Below are 22,879 nucleotides of genomic sequence, written 5' to 3'. Positions count from 1 at the left end.
ACATAAAATATCGGTCTGTGAGGATCGAACATCCTTCCAGAGCGAGGATCTCTTATAGGGGGAGTTTAATCCTTTAGCATTAATAGACATTACCTTAATTGCCATTAAAATGTACTTTATCGGAGAGCTGGATACATATTGGAAACATTACTAGTCGTGTCTGAAGTACCAAGAGTATCGCAAATATAAGACCATCTAAGAAACATAAAGTAAAAGCATAAGGGGCAAAAAAATCTAACATTAAAAGAAAAAATAAGAAATAAAAAGAAACTTCAACCTGTAAGATAAGCATAGGTTATTAAATCAAGACCGAATGGGTCTGGTCTAGAAGGGGTTAAAATCAACCAAGACCAGATACTATGGGGAACAACAGTTCGGCCTTATTCCGCTATCCCTATTGATAACGGTTATTTGGCTAAATGAATATACGGACATCTTGGGAAGTAACTTCAGCTTCAATCCCCCACTGAGGTCCACTCTGGGGTCACATGGGCGGTGTTTTTCTTTCTTGCTGGAGCCGGCGAGATAGGTTTACTAATATTCCAAGCTTTTAGTAGAGAATCTCCCTCCTCAGGGTTTTTAATAACAAAAGTTTTCCCATCTCTAGGAACCAAGAGCTGCATCGGGAACCCCCACTTGTAAGGGATTTGTAGATCCCTCAATAATTTGGTTATTGGGGAGAGTTGCTTTCTGGCTTGAAGTGTAACTTGTGAAAGATCCGCAAATATCTGAATGTCCTGAAATGGAGCTGGCAAATTGCGGTTTTTCCTGATGTAGGAGACTAAATCTTCTTTCACACAGTAGAAGTGGAAACGTGCAATAACATCTTTGGGCACCGAAGTTGGTAGATGTTTAGGTTTAGGTAGATGATGAGCCCTGTCAATCAGGAGCATCTTAGGATCTTTGTCTGGGAATAACGTTTTCAGCATATCTCCCAGGAATTGCTGTAAGTTAGCTGGGGGAATCTTCTCTGATATCCCCCTGAATTTTAAGTTGTTGCATCTATTTCTGTCCTCTAGGTCAGCCATTTTGGCTCTCAGCCCTGCCACCTTATCTTCCAGAGAATAATGGGCATCAAGAAGATCGTTGTGGGAGCTTGTTAATTCCCCCATTTTATTCTCGATGTGGTTCACTCTAGAACCCAAATCATCTATAGAAGATGTAATGGATGCGGCCACTTGTTGTAGCTGCGATGTGAGTGAGTGGTGAACCGCCGTCATCATAGCTTTCAGAGAATTTTCCGATACTGTTTGGTTAGAACAATTAAAGTCCTGTAGTGGATCTAAAACCGCAGCTGCTGCAAGAGACTGGGGCCTATATGTGGGGTTGCTATTGCTTGTTACCACGCCAGCTATGTTGTCACTCACCGGCGGTACATTAATCATAGAGTCCCCTCGTTCAGGCCCGGAAGCAACATGGTCTTCAGTGTCTCTCATTCTGGGTAACTGCAGCGCTTGTGGTCTTTCATTCCACCCCACCATGACACCGCTGTTAGAGATCGACGATGTAGAAGATCTCCTGGATGTGGGAGACGCACATTTGTCATTCCCCTGTTCTGATGGCGATGCTGCTGCTCGCAATGGCGGGAAGCCATCAGACTCTTGTGTAGAAAAGAAGTCTGTGAGGCGACGGAGACCCGGTCTGGCGGTTTTCTTCCTGGTCATCATGACATTAATGAGGTATGAGATGTTATGTCAGCGCAATTCCTCCTGTGCCAGAGTGCTTAAGTCGCTTTAGTAGGTATAGTGTGACGGAGCTCTCTCACCAAGCAGCCATCATGGACGGCAGCAGGCCACGCCCCCCCAAAACATGTCCTATTCTTGTCCGCAATTGCGGACAAGAATAGGCAGTTCTGTTGGGGGTGCCAGCCTGGCGTATTGCGGATCCGCAATACAGTACGGATGTGTGAATGGACCCTAAAATTGTAAAAAACCAAAACAATACACTGATGTTGCTTAAAAGAGTGTTTCATCTTTAACGTTATGCCTTTAGGAGATCATTTCGTCTTCAACTTGCTTAACTGTTCACACTCAGTAATAGTAATTTTAACCAGGAGTGCCCAAACTGTATCGCATGCTACTGTATCTTGTTCCATGTCTCCTTTTCTCTAGTGATATAACTTGCAATGGAACTTCATGTGAACCTCTCTGTCACCCCTACACACAGCATCTATATGGTGCCGCAACGTCTGTTGGTTTCAGTTGCTCAGTCCCACTTGCCTGAGCAGAGGGGGAGGGTTATGTGACACTAATGCAGGATTGGTGGTGGAATGGAGGTATATTTCCCCAAGATTCCTCTCCTATCTGAAGTAGCAGGTGGAAGACTCTCACCTATGAGATGATTGATGAAGCAGCACTGAGGGTGGGGATATAACAGAGCCAGGAGGTCAGTCAGTCTCTCTCTGCCTGGGGTGTGTAAGCCAAACATGACTAAAAGGTTGCTGAAAGTCTTGTTTTGTGAGCTGAGAGGGAGAAGCCCTCCAGCAGGTAGACAGGGACGTCTTATGTATAGTAAGTGCCGGACAGGCAAGGTTTTCTTTTGCTGTTTTGTTATTTTATTTGCAACCTTATCAATAAACCTGGCTACAAGTCGGCTTATTCCTCGCTGTTTGAGCTGAATTGGATGGAACAGACAAGTGGCCTTTGACCCCGGTGAAGGCGATCCCGAGCATAACCCCTCACAATATATATAGAAAAAGGGCAAGAGACGATTATCCTACTGCCTACCCATATACTCTGCATTGTTATATATGTCAGAACTGTGCTTACATTTGCACTGTGCCAACCATCATTATCAGTAAAGAGCCTGTTGTGTGTCATAGCCTGCTAGTCGGGTCATTGCCTCCATAATCCGCTGCCCCCTGAAACCTGCCCTCCTGTCTTGCACCATGTCAACCATTAACCATCAAAGGCACCCCAGCCACCGCCAGACAATAGGCCCCAAGCCAAGGGTATGTTCTGAGTGGAACAAAAAGTTCTCTCCTCCAACCAATGCAGTCGTGGCCGAAGGGATTATGGCCCATTTATCGCCACCACAGCGTTCTTTGAAGATTAGCTGCAGACCCACAATAAATAGATGACATAAGATAATAGATAACATATGGAATACTAACAGGCAGAAGAAGTCTCTTACAATAAATTGGAAATACCCACCCATTTAGGTGTTCTTCCTGAGAATCACCTAGGCGCTGGTGTTTAACATCATATGATTTTGGTGCAGTTCTTGAATCCCCATTGTCCCTACAATATTCTCTGAACCTAGAAAGACAAAGTGGATTGCAAATACATGGGTTCCTCAGATGACTCAGGAGTAGAGTTGAGCGAACCCAAACTGTAAAGTTCGTGTTCATACCGAACTTTAGGTTTTTCGGCACCCAGACTCGAACCCGAACATTTACGTAAAAGTTTGGGTTTGGGTTCAGTGTTTGGCGCTTTCTTGGCGCTTTTTGAAAGGCTGCACAAGCGTCATACTACTTGCCCCAAAAGGCCACCACAGCAATGCCTACTATTGGCATGGCTGTGATTGTCCAACTGCAGCATGTGACCCAGCCTCTATTTAACCACCTCAGGACCGCCGTACGCAGGATTGCGTCCTGCCGGCGGCCCTGCTCTTCTGGGTGGACGCATATACGCGTCCTCCCGCGAGAGCCGAGATTTCCTGTGAACGCGCGCACACAGGCGCGCGCGCTCAAAGGAACGGAAGGTAAGCGAGTGGATCTCCAGCATGCCAGCGGCGATCGCTCGCTGGCAGGCTGGAGATCCGAATTTTTTAACCCCTAACAGGTATATTAGACGCTGTTTTGATAACAGCGTCTAATATACCTCCTACCTGGTCCTCTGGTGGTCCCTTTTGTTAGGATCGACCACCAGAGGACACAGGTAGGTCAGTAAAGTCGCACCAAACACTACACTACACTACACCCCCCCCCGTCACTTATTAACCCTTTATGAACCCCTGATCACCCCATATAAACTCCCTGATCACCCCCCTGTCATTGATCACCCCCCTGTCATTGATCACCCCCCTGTCAGGCTCCGTTCAGACGTCCGTATGATTTTTACGGATCCACGGATACATGGATCGGATCCGCAAAACGCATACGGACATCTGAATGGAGCCTTACAGGGGGGTGATCAATGACAAGTGGGTGATCACGCATATAGACTTCCTGATTACTTCCCTGTCATTGATCACCCCTCTGTCATTGAGCACCCCCCTGTAAGGCTCCATTCAGACATCCGCATGATTTTTACGGATCCACTGATACATGGATCGGATCCGCAAAACACATACGGACGTCTGAATGGAGCCTTACAGGGGGGTGATCAATGACAAGTGGGTGATCACGCATATAGACTTCCTGATCACTTCCCTGTCATTGATCACCCCTCTGTCATTGATCACCCCCCTGTAAGGCTCCATTCAGACATCCGCATGATTTTTACGGATCCACTGATACATGGATCGGATCCGCAAAACACATACGGACGTCTGAATGGAGCCTTACAGGGGGGTGATCAATGACAGGCGGGTGATCACCCATATAGATTCCCTGATCACCCCCTGCATTGATCACCCCCCTGTAGGGCTCCATTCAGACGTCCGCATGTGTTTTGGTATCCATGGATCCGTAAAAATCATGCGGACGTCTGAATGGAGCCTTACAGGGGGGTGATCAATGACAGAGGGGTGATCACCCATATACACTCCCTGATCACCCCCTGTCATTGATCACCCCCCTGTAAGGCTCCATTCAGACATCTGCATGTGTTTTGCGGATCCGATCCATGTATCCATGGATCCGTAAAAATCATGCGGACGTCTGAATGGAGCCTTACAGGGGGTGATCAATGACAGAGGGGTGATCACCCATATACACTCCCTGATCACCCCCTGTCATTGATCACCCCCCTGTAAGGCTCCATTCAGACGTCCGCATGTGTTTTGGTATCCATGGATCCGTAAAAATCATGCGGACGTCTGAATGGAGCCTTACAGGGGGTGATCAATGACAGAGGGGTGATCACCCATATACACTCCCTGATCACCCCCTGTCATTGATCACCCCCCTGTAGGGCTCCATTCAGACGTCCGCATGTGTTTTGGTATCCATGGATCCGTAAAAATCATGCGGACGTCTGAATGGAGCCTTACAGGGGGGTGATCAATGACAGAGGGGTGATCACCCATATACACTCCCTGATCACCCCCTGTCATTGATCACCCCCCTGTAAGGCTCCATTCAGACATCTGCATGTGTTTTGCGGATCCGATCCATGTATCCATGGATCCGTAAAAATCATGCGGACGTCTGAATGGAGCCTTACAGGGGGTGATCAATGACAGAGGGGTGATCACCCATATACACTCCCTGATCACCCCCTGTCATTGATCACCCCCCCTGTCATTGATCACCCCCCCCCCCCTGTAAGGCTCCATTCAGACATTTTTTTGGCCCAAGCTAGCGGAAATTTTTTGTTTGTTTTTGTTTTTGTTTTTCCTTACAAAGTCTCATATTCCACTAACTTGTGTCAAAAAATAAAATCTCACATGAACTCGCCATACCTCACAGAATCCAAATGCGTAAACATTTTTAGACATTTATATTCCAGACTTCTTCTCACGCTTTAGGGCCCCTAAAAAGCCAGGGCAGTATAAATACCCCACATGTGACCCCATTTCGGAAAGAAGACACCCCAAGGTATTCCGTGAGGGGCATATTGAGTCCATGAAAGATTGAAATTTTTGTCCTAAGTTAGCGGAAAGGGAGACTTTGTGAGAAAAAAACAAAAAAAAATCAATTTCCGCTAAATTATGCAAAAAAAAAAATTTTGATTGCAAAGTTCTTCTCACACATTTGGGCCCCTAAATTGCCAGGGCAGTATAACTACGCCACAAGTGACCCCATTTTGGAAAGAAGACACCCCAAGGTATTCCGTGAGGGGCACGGCGAGTTCCTAGAATTTTTTATTTTTTGTCACAAGTTAGCGGAAAATGATGATTTTTCTTTTTTTTTTCTTTTTTCCTTACAAAGTCTCATATTCCACTAACTTGCGACAAAAAATAAAAAATTCTAGGAACTCGCCATGCCCCTTACGGAATACCTTGGGGTGTCTTCTTTCCAAAATGGGGTCACTTGTGGGGTAGTTATACTGCCCTGGCAATTTAGGGGCCCAAATGTGTGAGAAGTACTTTGCAATCAAAATGTGTAAAAAATGGCCTGCGAAATCCGAAAGGTGCACTTTGGAATATGTGCCCCTTTGCCCACCTTGGTTGCAAAAAAGTGTGACACATCTGGTATCGCCGTACTCAGGAGAAGTTGGGGAATGTGTTTTGGGGTGTCATTTTACATATACCCATGCTGGGTGAGAAAAATATCTTGGTCAAATGCCAACTTTGTATAAAAAAATTGGAAAAGTTGTCTTTTGCCAAGATATTTCTCTCACCCAGCATGGGTATATGTAAAATGACACCCCAAAACACATTCCCCAACTTCTCCTGAGTACGGCGATACCAGATGTGTCACACTTTTTTGCAGCCTAGGTGGGAAAAGGGGCACATATTCCAAAGTGCACCTTTCGGATTTCACCGGTCATTTTTTACACATTTTGATTGCAAAGTACTTCTCACACATTTGGGCCCCTAAATTGCCAGGGCAATTCCTACTCGGCTTCCTCCTCCTCTTCTACCACCTCCTCCTCTTCTACCACCTCCTGTAACTTCAGTACAGCCAGGGGTAAACTTAAGCAGGCCGTTCTGAAAGTGATGTGTTTGGGGGACAGGCCCCACACCGCGCAGGAGTTGTGGCGGGGTATAGAACAACAGACCGATGAGTGGTTGCTGCCAGTGAGCCTCAAACCCGGCCTGGTGGTGTGTGATAATGGGCGAAATCTCGTTGCAGTTCTGGGACTAGCCGGTTTGACGCACATCCCTTGCCTGGCGCATGTGCTGAATTTGGTGGTGCAGAAATGAATTCACAACTACCCCGACATGTCAGAGCTGCTGCATAAAGTGCAGGCTGTCTGTTCGCGCTTCCGGCGTTCACATCCTGCCGCTGCTCGCCTGTCTGCGCTACAGCGTAACTTCGGCCTTCCCGCTCACCGCCTCATATGCGACGTGCCCACCAGGTGGAACTCCACCTTGCACATGCTGGAGAGACTGTGCGAGCAGCAGCAGGCCATAGTGGAGTTTCAGCTGCAGCATGCACGGGTCAGTCGCACTGCGGAACAGCACCACTTCACCACCAATGACTGGGCCTCCATGCGAGACCTGTGTGCCCTGTTGCGCTGTTTCGAGTACTCCACAAACATGGCCAGTGGCGATGATGCCATTATCAGCGTTACAATACCACTTCTATGTCTCCTTGAGAAAACATGATGATGGAAGAGGAGATGATGGAAGAGGATGTGGCCCAGGACGAGGAGGAGGAAGAGGGGTCATCTCTAACACTTTCAGGCCAGTCTTTTAGAAGTGGCTCAGAAAGAGTATTTTTGCAACAGCAGAGGCCAGGTACAAATTTGGCCAGCCAGGGCCCACTACTGGAGGACGAGGAGGATCGGAATAAAGCATGTTCACAGCTGGGTGGCATCCAACGCAGCTCAGGCCCATCACTGGTGTTTGGCTGGGGGGATACGGAGGACGCAGACGATACTCCTTCCACAGAGGACAGCTTGTCCTTACCTCTGGGCAGCCTGGCACACATGAGCGACTACATGCTGCAGTGCCTACGCAATGACAGCAGAGTTGCCCACATTTTAACGTGTGCTGACTACTGGGTGGCCACCCTGCTGGATCACCGTCACAAAGACAATGTGCCATCCTTAATTCCCTCACTGGAGCGTGATTGGAAGATGCGCAACTACAGGCGCACGCTGGTAGACGCTCTCCTGAGAGCATTCCGACTGATGCCGGGGGACAAGTGGACGCACAAGGCAAAGGCAGGGGAGGAGGAAGAGGTCGCCAACGCAGCTGTGTCAGCGCCAGCACCTCAGAAGGCAGGGTTAGCATGGCCGACATGTGGAAAAGCTTTGTCACCTCGCCGCAACAACCGGCCCCAACTGCTGATATGGAGCGTGTTAGCAAGAGGCAGCATTTGAACAACATGGTGGAACAGTACCTGTGCACATGCCTACATGTACTGACTGATAGTGTTGATAATATAGATAGTTCTAACAGCCTCAACCATCCATCCTTGTACTCAAGTGCACTTATTCCTTTTTTTTTTATTTTTTATATATGTCCCAATATTTTGGGGGATACCCCTATGTAAAAATGCAAAATAACACACATCTGTGTTGGCTACCTATTCCTCCTTCGCCGCAGCTTCCACCTAGACCGCCACGTGAGCCTTCACGGCCACATCCACCCATTCACCGCCTCCTCAACCTCTTCCCCCTACATCATTCCAAATTTATTTATTTTTTAAGATCTTTTTTTCTTTTTTATTAATTTCCCTATCCACATTTGTTTGCAGAGCATTTGCCATGCTCTCAAGCACATTTTGCTACCTTTTGCAGCCCTCTAGCTCTTTCCATGACATTTTCACAGCCATTTTAGTGCTCAAAAGTTCAGGTCCCCATTGACTTCGGGTCAAGTTCGGGTTCCGAACCCGAATTTTTTTTTTCAAGTTCGGCCGAACCTGCCGAACATCCAGATGTCCGCTCAGCTCTACTCAGGAGTGGTCTTAGGTTTAGACTAAGTGAAAGACAATGGAGTACCGGCTTCTTGAACTCTCTTAGATGTCAGTCAGGTTAGATGGTTAAAGTCATGACCTCCTCAAAGGACATGGGTTGTAAACAATTTATCAGAAGATATTTAGTATCTCCAACAGACCTTGGAAAAAATGGAAGCAAGGTTCTTGGCTACTGACCATCTTCTAAAGTCAGAACAAAACTTCTCGACAGGGCGATGATCCTGACGAAAGGTGTGGAAACTATCTTCAGCTACATCGATCCGATCTGGAACGTCCTAAAGCTGCAAAAAATGTTTCTACAGATGAAAGTTCAGGCGCAAAAATGTTCGAGGAGAAGGCCCAGGCTTGCAGATCTACCTGCAGAAGAGACATGATGAGCCCCAACTTTCTGCCTTTACACGAGCCAACAATTGTCCAGATAAGGTGGAAAGATGATTGGTCAGAAAATCTGTCTGATACAGGCCTTTGCGCTGTTTCGCACAAGCGAGTTTTCTGTCTGGATGAACGCATAGCATCTAGACTGAATCCTGGCCCACTTATATCAATGGGTCTGTGCACATGAGCATTACAGTATTCATTACTGATCTTCACTGGTTCAGAAAAAATCGCAGCATGTTCTATATTGTAAGTTTTTCATGAGAATAAGTCTTGTGTGAAAAAAAGAAGGCATCCAGATGCAATGCATTTTTCACAGATTTTTGCTATGAGATGTACAGTCGATTGTTATTCTTCAATTTTTTTCCATGGGTGTGAAAAACGCATTCAATCTGAATAACATCTGGAAGAAAAAATCGCAAACACTGGATGCAATCGCAGACACAACTGATTGAACATGCGTGCAAATCCATCAGTTTCTTCCTGAACAGATCCTGACACAATCTGTATCGCTCATGTAGAAGAAGACTTAGGCTACTCCTTAGTATTCACCAGAGTCTGCTGCAAAACAGGATGGATTTCATTGTTAGGGACCCAAGTTGTGTCTGCAGAGTAAAGTGACAGAAAGCAGAGAGAATAAGTAAACAAGTCAAGATTAAAACCAGGAAGGAAAGAATACAGTCAAATCAGCAGACGAGAGGTTAGAAGTAAAACAAGCTGAAGTTCAAAACAGAAGGGTACAAAGATAGTCAAATTTGAAGACAAGGGGCTATTAGTTGCATAAGCCGAGTTTGGTATGCAGCGGGTTAACAAGCAGATACAGAGTTTAGAGAGAAAGCATAAAAACACATCACTGTTGTCAGGGTCATCAGAATGCAGTAAAGCACATAAGGAAGCCAGGACACAATACACAATCACAGGCACTGACCTAGTATTTCCTGGCATATACCCTCCACTCTCCCTTACTGGATGCCAAGCCAGAGCCCTTAATGGCTCAGTGTCTTAAATCTGATTGGCCAACCTGTCAAATGTTGGCTGGTTGTCAAAGCCACACTAAAAGGGTTGTGATCTTCTGTTTCTCACAATAATATTTCTTCAAGGTCCCATCAGGCACATGTAGAAATAAAGATAATTACTTCTCGGTGCTTGGCTCAGGAGAGGATTTACAAGACACCTAATTAATACAAAGATGGGAATATGCCAACATGAACTACTTCATACAAGTGAGCTTGAACATTATACAATGGTCAATATGAGATAGTTGACCAAACACAGCATGGCTGAATCAAGCAAAGTCTAATTATCCTTCACCTTCTTCCACTGGTTTTTGCATCAGTTTAATACTGAGAAGAGTTACAGAATTACAGGTATACTCTATGTTTATAACAATAACTTGGCTACTAGTTCCTTTCAGCGGAATGTTTTTCTTTGAAGAGAATTGAATTGAAATGTCTTCCCATGAAGTATGTCAATTTTATTTGGTGACACCCATTTATTGTTCTAAACTACTTTTGCTTAGACAGTGCATATTAAGCTCCAGATTGGAGGCGATTGCAATTGCCTGTGATTTTGTTTCTCATGGCTCCTGTGTTTTCTCTTCTCAGTACTACTGCATTGGAACTCCTGGTAATTTGACTGTGGCTTGCTTTCTGTATTAACCCCTCACTTACTGTTGCTTGTTTCTGTATTATCCCCCCATCACATGTTTTTTCACTACTACGAAGCACGAGGAAATTCGGCTTCGCAACAAAACTAATTTTCCCTGAACTTTGGATCAAATTCCACTTTGTGGAGTTTGATTCGCTCAACACTAATGTATATCCAATGCAGTTATAGATTTCACTTCCACCAAGTCAAAAGGTAAAAGACCAGCAAGTCCAGAGAACAAAATTCTTACTCACCCCTGGCACTGCCCTAATCAAAAGCAGTAACCCATATTTTCTATGTGTTATCATATGAGTCATTTGCCGCTCTTCTCGAGCTATGTATTCAGTATTACGACAAGATGTTCTACAAGCTAATCTTGTAAGGTAACACGTAATTACAATATATTACTCTATAATTGATATTTATATTGTACTTTCCTACTAATGACTACTGCTGAAAATGTGACTTTTAAATTTTCTAATATTAATTACAATCAAATAAATATATGTATACAGTTGAAGTGTGTGAGTGTCTATAACTGCTCCTAAACAGATGCACATAAAAAAAAAATAATGCATGTCTGCAAATGAATTAATTGTTGAAATATAAAACTGAGACTATCCTTCTTTATCTGAATTGAATGGTGAGTGTTAAAGGGGAAGGCTATCATTTTGCCTACTACTCTTCACTAGTGTTGGTGGTTCAAACCATCCAATGCCTCACTCTATAAGTATCTGCTCCAGTAAAGTATTTGGTCCCATCTCCTCCTTCTTGTGGCTGTCCTCAGGATGATATATATATATTTATCCTGTACTGATCCTCAGTTACATCCTGTATTATACTCCAGAGCTGTACTCACTATTCTGCTGGTGGAATCACTTTGTACATACATTACATTACTTTCACTGCACGGATACTGAGTTACTTCCTATATCATACTCCAGAGCTGCACTCAATATTCTCCCAGTGAAGTAACTGTGCATGTACATCACATTACTTATCCTGAACTAAACCTGAGTTACATGCTGTATTATACTCAAGAGCTGCACTTACTACTCTGCTGGTGGAGTCACTGTATATATACATTTCTGAACTTGTACTGTTCCTTGTGACAGGGGCGGCTTGTGGCTGTAGCTGACCTGCTCACTTTCCAGGCAGCCCAGACCGATCTTCCACTGTCTCCTGTAACGGTTGGGCTTGCTCTGTGCCTCTATACAGGCTGTAGCCTACTTCCTTGCGAGGCCACTCATCTTTTGCATGTAGGTCGTGTGCGTTTACATCGGCTTTTAAACGGCCAGCGCAAGCACACCCTAATCATTGCTGGCCAATGGCTGCATTCCTGAAGTTCTTATGGCAGTTTTCATTGAGGAAAGGTGCCTGAGCAATTATCCACTAGTTCCTGCAGAGATGTGCCAATTTTCATTGTTTGCCCTTGTACTGACCTGTGTCTGTTTACTGGATTTTAACACTCTGCTGCCTGATCTGACCTTTGCCTGACCTCTGTATTGACCCTTTTTTGCCTGCTCTGATCTTGGACCATTTAAAATATAGCACATACACTGCCTTCCTGTGCCTAAGATTTTGCCTCAGCACTTGGTGCCTGTGGGTCAGCTATCAATCACACAGAAACTACATTCTGTAACTCCAGAGCTGAACTCACTATGCTGCTGGTGGAGTCACTGTGTACATACGGTACAATACATTACTTATATTGCACTGATGCTGAGTTACATTCTTTATTATACTTCAGAGCTGCACTCACTATCCTATCCATGGAGTCACTGTGTACATACATTACATGACGTATCCTGTGTTATCTTCCAGAGCTGCATTCACTATTTGGCTGGTAAAGTCACTGTGTACATACATTACATTACTTATCCTGTACTGATCCTGAGTTACCCCTGTATTAAACTCCAGAGCTGCACTCACTATTCTGCTGGTGGAGTCACTGTGTACATACATTACATTACTTATCCTGTACTGATCCTGAGTTACCCCTGTATTAAACTCCAGAGCTGTACTCACTATTCTGCTGGTGGAGTCACTGTATACATACATTACATTACTTATCCTGTACTGATCCTGGCTTACATGCTGTATTATACTCCAGAGCTGCACTCACTATTTTGCTAGTTATATCCTGTATTATACTCCAGAGCTGTGCTCACTATTCTGTTAGTAAAGTCACTGTGTACATATGACATCCTTTAGTGATCCTTAGTTATATCCTGTATTTTACTCCTGAGCTGCACCCTAGGACTCCCGTTGCAGACACTAAACAAGCAGAGAATGCTGGGAGATTTTGGATAAGAGGCCTACAAAATACTGAATGTATCTCTACTCCCTCTCTATGATAGAACATGTGGATCACACATCCATGCATTGATCTATTTATAAACACATCCACCAGCGACACGCACGGCATGCAGATGTGCCATCCATGCATCTCTTTGTTTTGCAGATTGCACCCTACATACTGTATTGGGGCTGGCCTGGCATCAGCTGATCGACGTAGGTCCAGCTTCAGAAACCCCTGACGATCAGCTAATATCAATAGGAGAAGGTCTGGACAGTAGAATTGTGGTATCGCTTAGAGGACATTCTAATGAAAGGCAGTCAATGAAATGCTGGGTCCTCCAAAGCAAGAAATGGATTCTACCCCCTTCCCCCCCAATTATGACTTCTATTTACACTATTAGGCCTTATGTACAGAGGTTGTTTTGTAAACTATATATATAAAGAAGGACGTATGTATATATGTATGTATGTAATTTCCGCGATCACTCAAAACTGCAACCATCGATTTCAACGACACTTGGTATACACATCCTTTGCTACCTGGAAAGAAATCTTGTGGGGTCTCAGCTCTCTAGGACGTACCGTTCCCGAGATATTCCCAAACAATGACCTGCATTAGCCAATACAAGCCTGCAAGTCTTTCTCTTTATATTCCAACTACACACGGTCACATGTCACTTATCAGCCAATAGAAGCTCGCAGGACCTTACCCTCCACACACAGCTTTACTCCAGGTTTCCATAACAACCCAGCCAACCCAAGTCGCACGACACATAGAGCACAACTACACTGCTACATGCATCCATCTTGGATGGATTTTTTTGTGACTGTCATGTCGCAGTGCCTATCATTATAAAAATTGTTGAGACAAAATGCTGCATAACACATGTCGTCGTGTGGGGCTGGCACTGTTAAAGGGGCTGCAACTCCAGAGGTCACTGTTAAAGGGGCGGGCACTGTGATGATCAGTGTTAAAGGGATGGGCACTGTGGAGGTCTCTATTAAAGGGGCGGGCATTGTGGAGGTAACTGTTGAAGGGGTGGACACTGTGGAGGTCATTGTTAAAGGGGCGGGCACTGTGGAGGTCACTGTTAAAGGGATGGGCACTGTGAAGGTCACTGTTAAAGGCGGGGGGCACTGTGAATGTCCCTGTTAAATGGACAGACACTGTGGAGTTCACTGGGAAAGGGATGGACACTGTGGAGAGCACTGTTAAAGGGACGGGCACTGGGCAGGTCACTGTTAAAGGGACAGACACTGTGAAGGTCACTGTTAAAGGGGTGGGGTGCTGTATAGGACACTGTTAAGGGGGGGTGCCCTTGAGAATGTCAGTGTCAAGGGAGTGAGGTGCTGGGAAACTCACTGTTAAAGGGGTGGGCTGCTGTGAAGCTCAAAGTTAAGGGGATGGGCTGCTGTAGACATCCCATTGTAAGGCGGCAGGGCACTGTGGGGGGATCAGTGTTAAGGAGTGAGGGGCAGTGGAGTTCACTGTTAAGGGGGCGGGGTGCAGTATAGGTCACTGTTATGGGGGATACTGTCCTTATCTTTTAACAACACACACAGACATTAAATGAAATAGATGAAATACATCCGTGCGAAGCCGGGTCCTTCTGCTAGTACACCTATAACATTAGCTTAGAGTAAAGGTACAGTATTTGCATAAAGTTGCGCCATCTCTTCGGATGACTGTCGTATTACACATTATACACAATAATAGATCTCAGGTCACATTCTGAACACACCTTAACCCTCGATGTGTATATAATAGAGCACCAGTAGTATCTCTGCATCACCAGAAGACCATACTCATCATCCTACGTGCATCAACCAGGTAGGTACAAAGCTTCTTCTCTTATCCATAAAAGATATAATTGGCCCAATATGAAAAGAATATTCTATGGGAATGTTCTATCACAGGGGTGCCCAACCTACGGCTCTCCAGCTGTTTCAAAACTACAACTCCCAGCATGTCCTAATAACTGTATGCTGTCCAGGCATGCTGGGAGTTGTAGTTTTGCAAAAACTGAAAGACCGCAGGTTGAGCATCCCTGTTCTGTCATCTCAGTGGGGCATCACTTTGGGGCTGCACATGGAGCTTTTTTTTTTACCACCCCCTTCTAGGAGAAATGAGGGAAAGGAAGATACTTTTGCTGAGAAAGCATTGTCTATGGGAATCCAAATGTGGTCAACCTGCAACAGAGTCCCCCTCATAGCTGACTTGTCTTTTATGTTCTTGCTTTATTAAAAGATTCCTCCGTTCATTTGGGGCATATGGATCTCATGGAACATGTGCCAGAGCAAAAATGTATTTTAAAGTCTTCTTTCCACCATAATGAACTCTTTCTGACCATGTGTTACATGGTTGCCTATACATTTGAAAGTCTGGCATGTAGAACCACATTTCTCCTAAGGTGGCCACTGCAGGGAAACACATGGAGCTTCCACTAGAGATAAATGTCAATCACCACTGATTAAAGTAGCTGCACCCACATCGATCAGTTGATTGTGGTGGTGACTTCATTCTGAGAAGGGATTGTCACATTTTGAACATGTCAATAGATTTACTCAATGTGCCATCATGGTGTGTGTGTTGGGGGTGAGGACGCAACTGGGTTCAAGAACAGACAGTGTATGAATCCTGTGAATATATCTACAGACCTCTGATAATGTTTATCACTATAATCAATTTAAGTTATCATTTACAGGAAAAAGTTTCAGCTAAACATGACTCGAGCCATCGCATTGCTGTCTATATGCCTGGGTGAGTTGCACATATGATATATATCTGTAAACTATGGTGTCTTACTGCAATACCCATCCACCTGAAAGCGCATCCATTATTACTTTTTATATCACTAGTATTTCATTGTCAGTGAGGTCTCTGCAGATGACCAATGAACAGTTTACATGTCAGACTGTAGCAGCTCTTTCTCTCCCTTTCAGAGCAGGAAGTCTCAGCACAATCTCTATTGGTTATTGAGATCTGCACACCCTTTTCTTTTAGGTGGGTGCTCATTGAGAGAAAAGTCAATATATAGGAAAGATCTATGGCACACTGCTTATGATGATATTAAAGGTTTTTTATTCACTCATTTTTTAACACTTTGTGTCACATTACATCCAGTTTTATTTAAGGCATAGCATGGAATATCTACAATGCTCCCGACGTTTCGGTCATGTATGACCTTTATCAAGGGATCTGTAGTCCATGTGTTTAAGAAAGGCAGGATGTATGTCAACTGATGACAGTGAAGACAGACATAAGCGGTGTGCCATAGATCTTTCCTATATATCAGCACAATCTCAAGCACAATTTATCTGATAAACTAAATAACACCAATCAGCTACATACAACGCTACCCTTGCCTCTGTATGTTTCTGAAGCTGATGAATGTTCCTCAGTGCTGGCTAGGACCAGCAAGTAATACAGCAGTGGCACCAAGTAGATTGTCCTCAAAAGGTGCAACCCACAAAATCATCTCTGTTTGGTGAAACTCACTACATTGTAGCGACATATAATGATGTTCCTTAGGTCAATACCATCTACTAAAGTGTAAACATAGACCTTCCCATTACAGACTATGGTCGATGTCTGCATCATGATAGGCAATGGTATTGTGGATACCTAGCTATCGTTCAATGAGGGATCCTATGGTGTCCAGACACCATTGTAGTGGCTACCTCACTAGTCCTACTAATTTGTTTCATCTTGTTGCATTGCTTACACCACAATATACAGAACCAGTTTCTTTATAAACCCTGCAATTGTATATTCTTTGGATTCTTCTGTAGAATGTACAGACCAATAATTTTTCCTTTTTATTTTGTAGGTGTTCTCCTCCCACTCATTGCTGCACGATCAGTCAAACGTAAGGATTTAACCCGATAAAGACTTGTTCATTGTATTCCGTTTTGTTCCATGTGATATTATACATTATATTTTAACTGTTACTATATAAGTCTTAGATTTCACCATATATATTCTCCATATATAGTTCTCGGTTCTTCCTACAGAAACCCAAGGGAAGTGCGGGACACACTAATCCGCGGATGGGGTTTCACAATGGAGAGGCCCCAGCTGGTAGAATTACTGAGTTACAAAATCCCAGTGGTCACTTCATCATGTGAGTTATGTCTAGTGTTGAGTGAATCGGAGTAAACAAACTGGAATTTGATTTAAATTTCAGGAAAAATTTGATTTGCCACAATTCCTAATTTCCTTGCACTTCGTGGTAACATCTGATTTTGTTTCTAAAATCACTTCTGCACACATTATAAAGTGAAAATAAGAAGCCAGGAAACAAGGGATCACCCATAATGCCATTCAGCCAGCCAATCAGCAAATAGCCAGCCGCTGTGATGTCACAGCCCTTTAAAAAGCCTCTTCCTGCCTGGTCTCCGTCATTTTACAGTGAACTGAGCATAGGGAGAGACATGACAAGTGCTAGAGAAAGTGTTTTACAAAGCTTTTAATAGTATAATCTAGGATATGGACAGTGTAGGGAGATTTTAGGGAGAGTTTCCAGACACTGTAGATAGAGCATAGGGAGACTACAGGGACAGTGTAGGGAGATTGTAGGGATTGTTTCCAGACACTATAGATAGAGCATAGGGAGACTACAGGGACAGTGAAGGGACAGTGTAGGGAAAATTTTCAGACACTGTATGGAGAGCATAGGGAGACTACAGCACACTACATGCTCTGTAATCTAAAGAGATCCATAGGATGCAGTTTGCATCAATCCCCTGTGTAGGGAGATTTTAGGGAGAGTTTCCAGACACTGTAGATAGAGCATAGGGAGACTACAGGGACAGTGTAGGGAGATTGTAGGGATTGTTTCCAGACACTATAGATAGAGCATAGGGAGACTACAGGGACAGTGAAGGGACAGTGTAGGGAAAATTTTCAGACACTGTATGGAGAGCATAGGGAGACTACAGCACACTACATGCTCTGTAATCTAAAGAGATCCTGTGTAGGGCACAGAGATTTCTAATTGAATGGTGCCATTTGTTTAATAGATAAGCAATTCTATTACGCATTAAGTCTCAAATTGAGGTGAATAACCTGTGTAATATAACTGGGGAGTCCACATTGATAGTCGTGTTTTGACAACCGATCCTACTGTTCTGGAATGGTTGACTCAGTCTTCAAAATCATCTAAACTGACATCAGACAACCACAGCCAGGCGTCTGTGGGTTCCTCTGACACCACACTTAGTTAGCATGGCCCAGGAACAAGCTCTGTGCCCTTACCTGTCCTGAACTTGCCTATTTCTGCTCCTTCTGCTTGGGAAGTATTGTATGCTGCTGGCTCTGCTCCACTTTTCAGCAAGGAAGAGCTGATTGAGGACAGTCAGCAGATATTGAGAGATCTGCTGCTTCCTCCTGTAGGCATGCAAGAAGCGACGATGAGAGTTGCATGGGAGTAGGTGTTGAGAGTGGTAAGGGACGTGGCCATGAGACTGGTGAGGGTGACATAAGTGACGAGCAGACAGTAGTGGATGATGATGTAGCCAATCACACGTGGGAGCCAGGGGAAGAGGGGGCTTCATCATCATCAGGGAGTGAGGGTGGCAGCTTGCCCGTGAGACAGTCCCTGACATCTGCCTCCTCTAACAGTGCCTCGTGGCAATAATGGGACAAAAAATTGTTAGTAGCTGCCCTGTCCCACGGTGTCCAGTATATGTACAGGATATGGTGGCTTTATCGGTGTACATTGTATAAACAGGATTATTCATCTGTATAGCATATGTTGTTATTATTTGTGCATAGTGTATGGGAGAAGCACTATATGGTGGAGTTACTGGTGTGTGCAAGGTTTAACAACATTTTTGGTGTGTAACGTGTAATAGATGATATTTTTTGTGCATAACACATGATGCTCATGCCTTTATTTCTTGCACGTTATGACAGCGATATCAACTTATACTCTAAAGTTATTATTCCTGAGAAAAAAGCATCAGCAGCAAGGAGTTAATAGGGTTATCCAATCCCTATAATGCCCCCCAAAATGCCAGGGCACCACATACAGAGAATACTTAGCCCACTCCCGACACCCATGTCACTGATGCCCACCCGGCCTCCACTGCATCCCCCCAATAGCATGAATGAAAATATCCGGAGATGTGGGGGGCAGTCAATAGCAGGCCACAATGGGAACGAGCCTCCTTAGCATCACGGGTGATGCTAGGAGGCTCATTTCCTTTGCGGCTGCTATTGGCTGCACCCCCCGAGCATAAGTATTACCTGTATGTATTTTTGGGGGCATAATATTGGTTGGATACTTCTTTAACCGTTAGGATACCAGAGTTTTTTTCATTTTTTTCATTTTCAATTTTCTTTCCTATCTTCCTTGAGCCATAATTTTATCACATATCCATATGATGGCTTATTTTTTGCGTGTCAAGTTGTACTTTCTAATGCCACCATTTAATATGGCATGTAATGTAGTGGGAAGTGGGCATAAAATTCCAAATGAGGTGAAATTGAAAAAAAAAAAACGCAATTTCTCCACCATTTTACGGGTTTTGTTACTGCGAAGTTCCCCTTGCGGCAAAACTGACCTGTGTCTTTCATTCTTTGGGTCAGTAAGAATACAATGGGTGTGTGGCAGGGGAGGAGCCAGGGCAGGTGGTGGAATGGGCCAGGAGTGGGTAGTGGGCGGAGTAGGGGGCCCAATGTTTGCTATGGGGCCCAATGATTTCTATATACGCCCCTGATTTGACCAAATTAACTTTCTGCACCTGGCGACATCACACATTTGGTATCTCAGAGTAGCGTTACCGACGTAGTCCTCTCCATTGTGAAGACCTGGCTGTTGATTACTGTCTGGCGGCACCTGGAGTATCCTCGGATTATACTGTACTTCCAGATTAACAAACCCTCCTTGCTCTTTGGTTACTTTCAACTCATTCTATATTCATACTGTACATTGGATGCCTTTAATAAATACATTATTTTGTAAGTTCATAGTTTTTTTTTAGGTACAAAATGTAAACCAGGGCTGAGAAAGTGTCTAAATGAAAGTAAAGAAAAACCCATTAAGTTAGTCAATGCTGTTCTATTCCAGTAATGGGGCTCCGGTATATGCTCCTTCTGTTCCTCTGTGAACCATCCATGGTGATATGCACTGGTGCAGCCATTGACGGACCTCAGCAGTAATATGTGCCCAACCAATATGTGACCGCTAAGCCTCTGTGGTGGATAAGGGTCTGGACTAGATTACATAACCATGGCTGCTTTCTTTCAAAACCATCACCTCTCCTGCCATGAGTTGCATCTGGTATTCATCTTTATTGAGCTGAATGGAACTGATGCTACAAATATCCCCCGTGAAGGGATAACACTGTTTTTACTTGTTCTTAATTATTCTTCTTTTTTTTCTTTTGTAGCCTTATGTTTAGGAGGCAAAGTATATGAGTCCTGTGCACCAACCTGTAGTAACTTGAAGCCTGACTGCCCTAAAGCGAGATCTCCAGGATGTGTCTGTGGAAGCGGCACTGTAGATAATGGCTTAGGTGAATGTGTGAATATTGAAAAGTGTGATTTCTGCAGCGGGAACACAACATATATCTCATGCGGCAGACCCTGCTCCCCTCATCAAATTTGCGCAGCAGTCTGTGTTGAGAAGTGCGTCTGTAAAAGCGGCTATGTGTCCCTGCCTAACAGCAACAGATGTGTTCTTCGTCGGGATCTCCCCTAAAGTAGATACAACATTTAAACCGTCTCATGTGTGTCTAATTAACAATTGTCAAAATCTTATGTGACCTCATCCTATTATAAGGAGAGATGTCTGATATAAATAAAGTGATTGCAGACATTGATTTTATGTCTTCACACTGATTCACAAAACGCTCAGCATCTCTGACCAGATCCCGGCCACCCAGATTGAAAAAGGCATCTGGTGGACCCCAATGGCGAGAGCATGAAGAGGTAAAGAGAGGGCTGAGGAGAGACAGTGAATGTGCACAGTGGTTCCAGCCCAACACAGTTCCTTTCAGCAACATATACCTGTACAGTACTTATAGTGACTATTACTTCTAAAAGGAGCTATCCAACAAATACAAATGTGGCCCGTTATGTTAAGTATATCAATACAAAAAGAATAAAATGCTGCTCTCCAGTGTAATTTTCACTCTTTTTAGCTTCTATACTCACATCTCTGCAGCTCTGGTCTGTTCCCCTTGTATTTGTGGGCAGCAACTCATCACATGTGACCATCATGCATCTCCCAGGAGTGTATCACAGTTAGCTTCTGTTTACTAGAGATAAGCAAATTCCCTGAAATTCATATCAGGTTCAATTCTATCAATACATTCATCAGTCTATTTGGTCCTAATACGGGTAATCTGACCGGAACCAACATTCTCCAAATTGTCCTGGAAAGTCATGTATGTGGTCTCCTTGGACTGGAACCAACCCCTTTTAAGCTCTTTAACACTAAGACAGAATCAGTAATGGCAGAGTGACAGCAACATATATTTCTACAGGTAAACGGATGGTAGCCATCGGTAACAAACAGCCTGTTTATTCCCTTAGTCACCGCCGAAGGCATTTTTATGGTGGTCACTAAGGAGCTTTAGGCTGGACTGACTTTTTTTGGCTGCACAAGTTTCCCTTGCAGTGTAGAGCTGGAGCTTGGCTTTCACATGAGTGCCAGGCTCCTGCTCTAAAGATCCAAATCACCAGAAGCACCGATCCTGGCCATTGAACCACTTTGATGCTGCAGCCAATAGTGACAGTGGCATCTAAGTGGATTTAAGTGGGGAAGCTCACCTCTTTTGCGGGTGCCTGTGACAGCATGATAGTCAGAGGACTAATAAGGTTCCCAGGTCTGCTTACAGTGTAGGCCCTACCAGGCAAAGCTTGATAGATTGTCTGTCAGTATAGTACTGAAAGTATAATATACTGTACTGGTGAAGAAGTACCGTGCATTATAGAAGCAATCAGAAGATCACTTGTAAGTTAAATAAAAATGGCACTCAATGGTAGTCTTGATGTTTTTCCTATGCTCCCCCAAGAAAGAGTAAAAGGGGTTATCCCCAAAAATGCTGCTTCCACCAAATGCCCACCACATAGATTGTACTTGCCTCACTACCGGGCACCCGCGTCGCTTCTGCTGCTCGCACGGCTGCCGCTGCTAAAGAATTTGAATCTATTAGAGAAGCAATCTAATGATTGCTTGGTATACATCCCTAGGGGAACTATTAAAAAGTATAAACAAAAGAAGAAAAAAGTTTGTAAAAATTTTAAAATATATATATATATATATATATATATATATAGTACAGACCAAAAGTTTGGACACACCTTCTCATTCAAAGAGTTTTCTTTATTTTCATGACTATGAAAATTGTAGATTCACACTGAAGGCATCAAAACTATGAATTAACACATGTGGAATTATATACATAACAAAAAAGTGTGAAACAACTGAAAATATGTCATATTCTAGGTTCTTGAAAGTAGCCACCTTTTGCTTTGATTACTGCTTTGCACACTCTTGGCATTCTCTTGTTGAGCTTCAAGAGGTAGTCACCTGAAATGGTTTTCACTTCACAGGTGTGCCCCTTCAGGTTTAATAAGTGGGATTTCTTGCCTTATAAACGGGGTTGGGACCATCAGTTGCGTTGTGGAGAAGTCAGGTGGATACACAGCTGATAGTCCTACTGAATAGACTGTTAGAATTTGTATTATGGCAAGAAAAAAGCAGCTTAGTAAAGAAAAACGAGTGGCCATCATTACTTTAAGAAATGAAGGTCAGTCAGTCCGAAAAATTGGGAAAACTTTGAAAGTGTCCCCCAGTCACAAAAACCATCAAGCGCTACAAAGAAACTGGCTCACATGCGGACCGCCCCAGG

At 44.1% G+C, this 22,879-nt stretch overlaps 1 protein-coding gene across 1 annotated transcript; it reads left to right on the top strand.

Moving 5' to 3' along the window:
• Positions 1–1,479: 1,479 nt before the first annotated feature.
• Positions 1,480–21,147, top strand: LOC122926322. Its single transcript, XM_044277695.1, has 7 exons — positions 1,480–1,679; positions 10,672–10,693; positions 14,784–14,846; positions 15,721–15,776; positions 16,846–16,884; positions 17,030–17,139; positions 20,411–21,147. The coding sequence occupies exons 1-7, from the start codon at positions 1,480–1,482 to the stop codon at positions 20,719–20,721; spliced, it is 801 nt and encodes a 266-aa protein (XP_044133630.1). The 3' UTR covers positions 20,722–21,147.
• The last annotated feature ends 1,732 nt before the right edge of the window (positions 21,148–22,879 follow it).

Source organism: Bufo gargarizans, chromosome 2 (genome assembly GCF_014858855.1).
Source record: "Bufo gargarizans isolate SCDJY-AF-19 chromosome 2, ASM1485885v1, whole genome shotgun sequence".
NCBI lineage: Eukaryota > Metazoa > Chordata > Amphibia > Anura > Bufonidae > Bufo > Bufo gargarizans.
Note: the sequence above shows the minus strand (reverse complement) of the source record. Positions and strands in the feature narration are given on the sequence as shown.

Bases quoted from the DNA above. Each gene is read 5' to 3' on its own strand.
- LOC122926322 (XM_044277695.1), top strand. From the start codon at position 1,480: ATGACACCGCTGTTAGAGATCGACGATGTAGAAGATCTCCTGGATGTG. The intron at 15,777-16,845 runs GTGAGTTGCACA...TTTATTTTGTAG, and splicing joins ATTGCTGTCTATATGCCTGG to GTGTTCTCCTCCCACTCATT. The intron at 16,885-17,029 runs GTAAGGATTTAA...TTCTTCCTACAG, and splicing joins TGCTGCACGATCAGTCAAAC to AAACCCAAGGGAAGTGCGGG.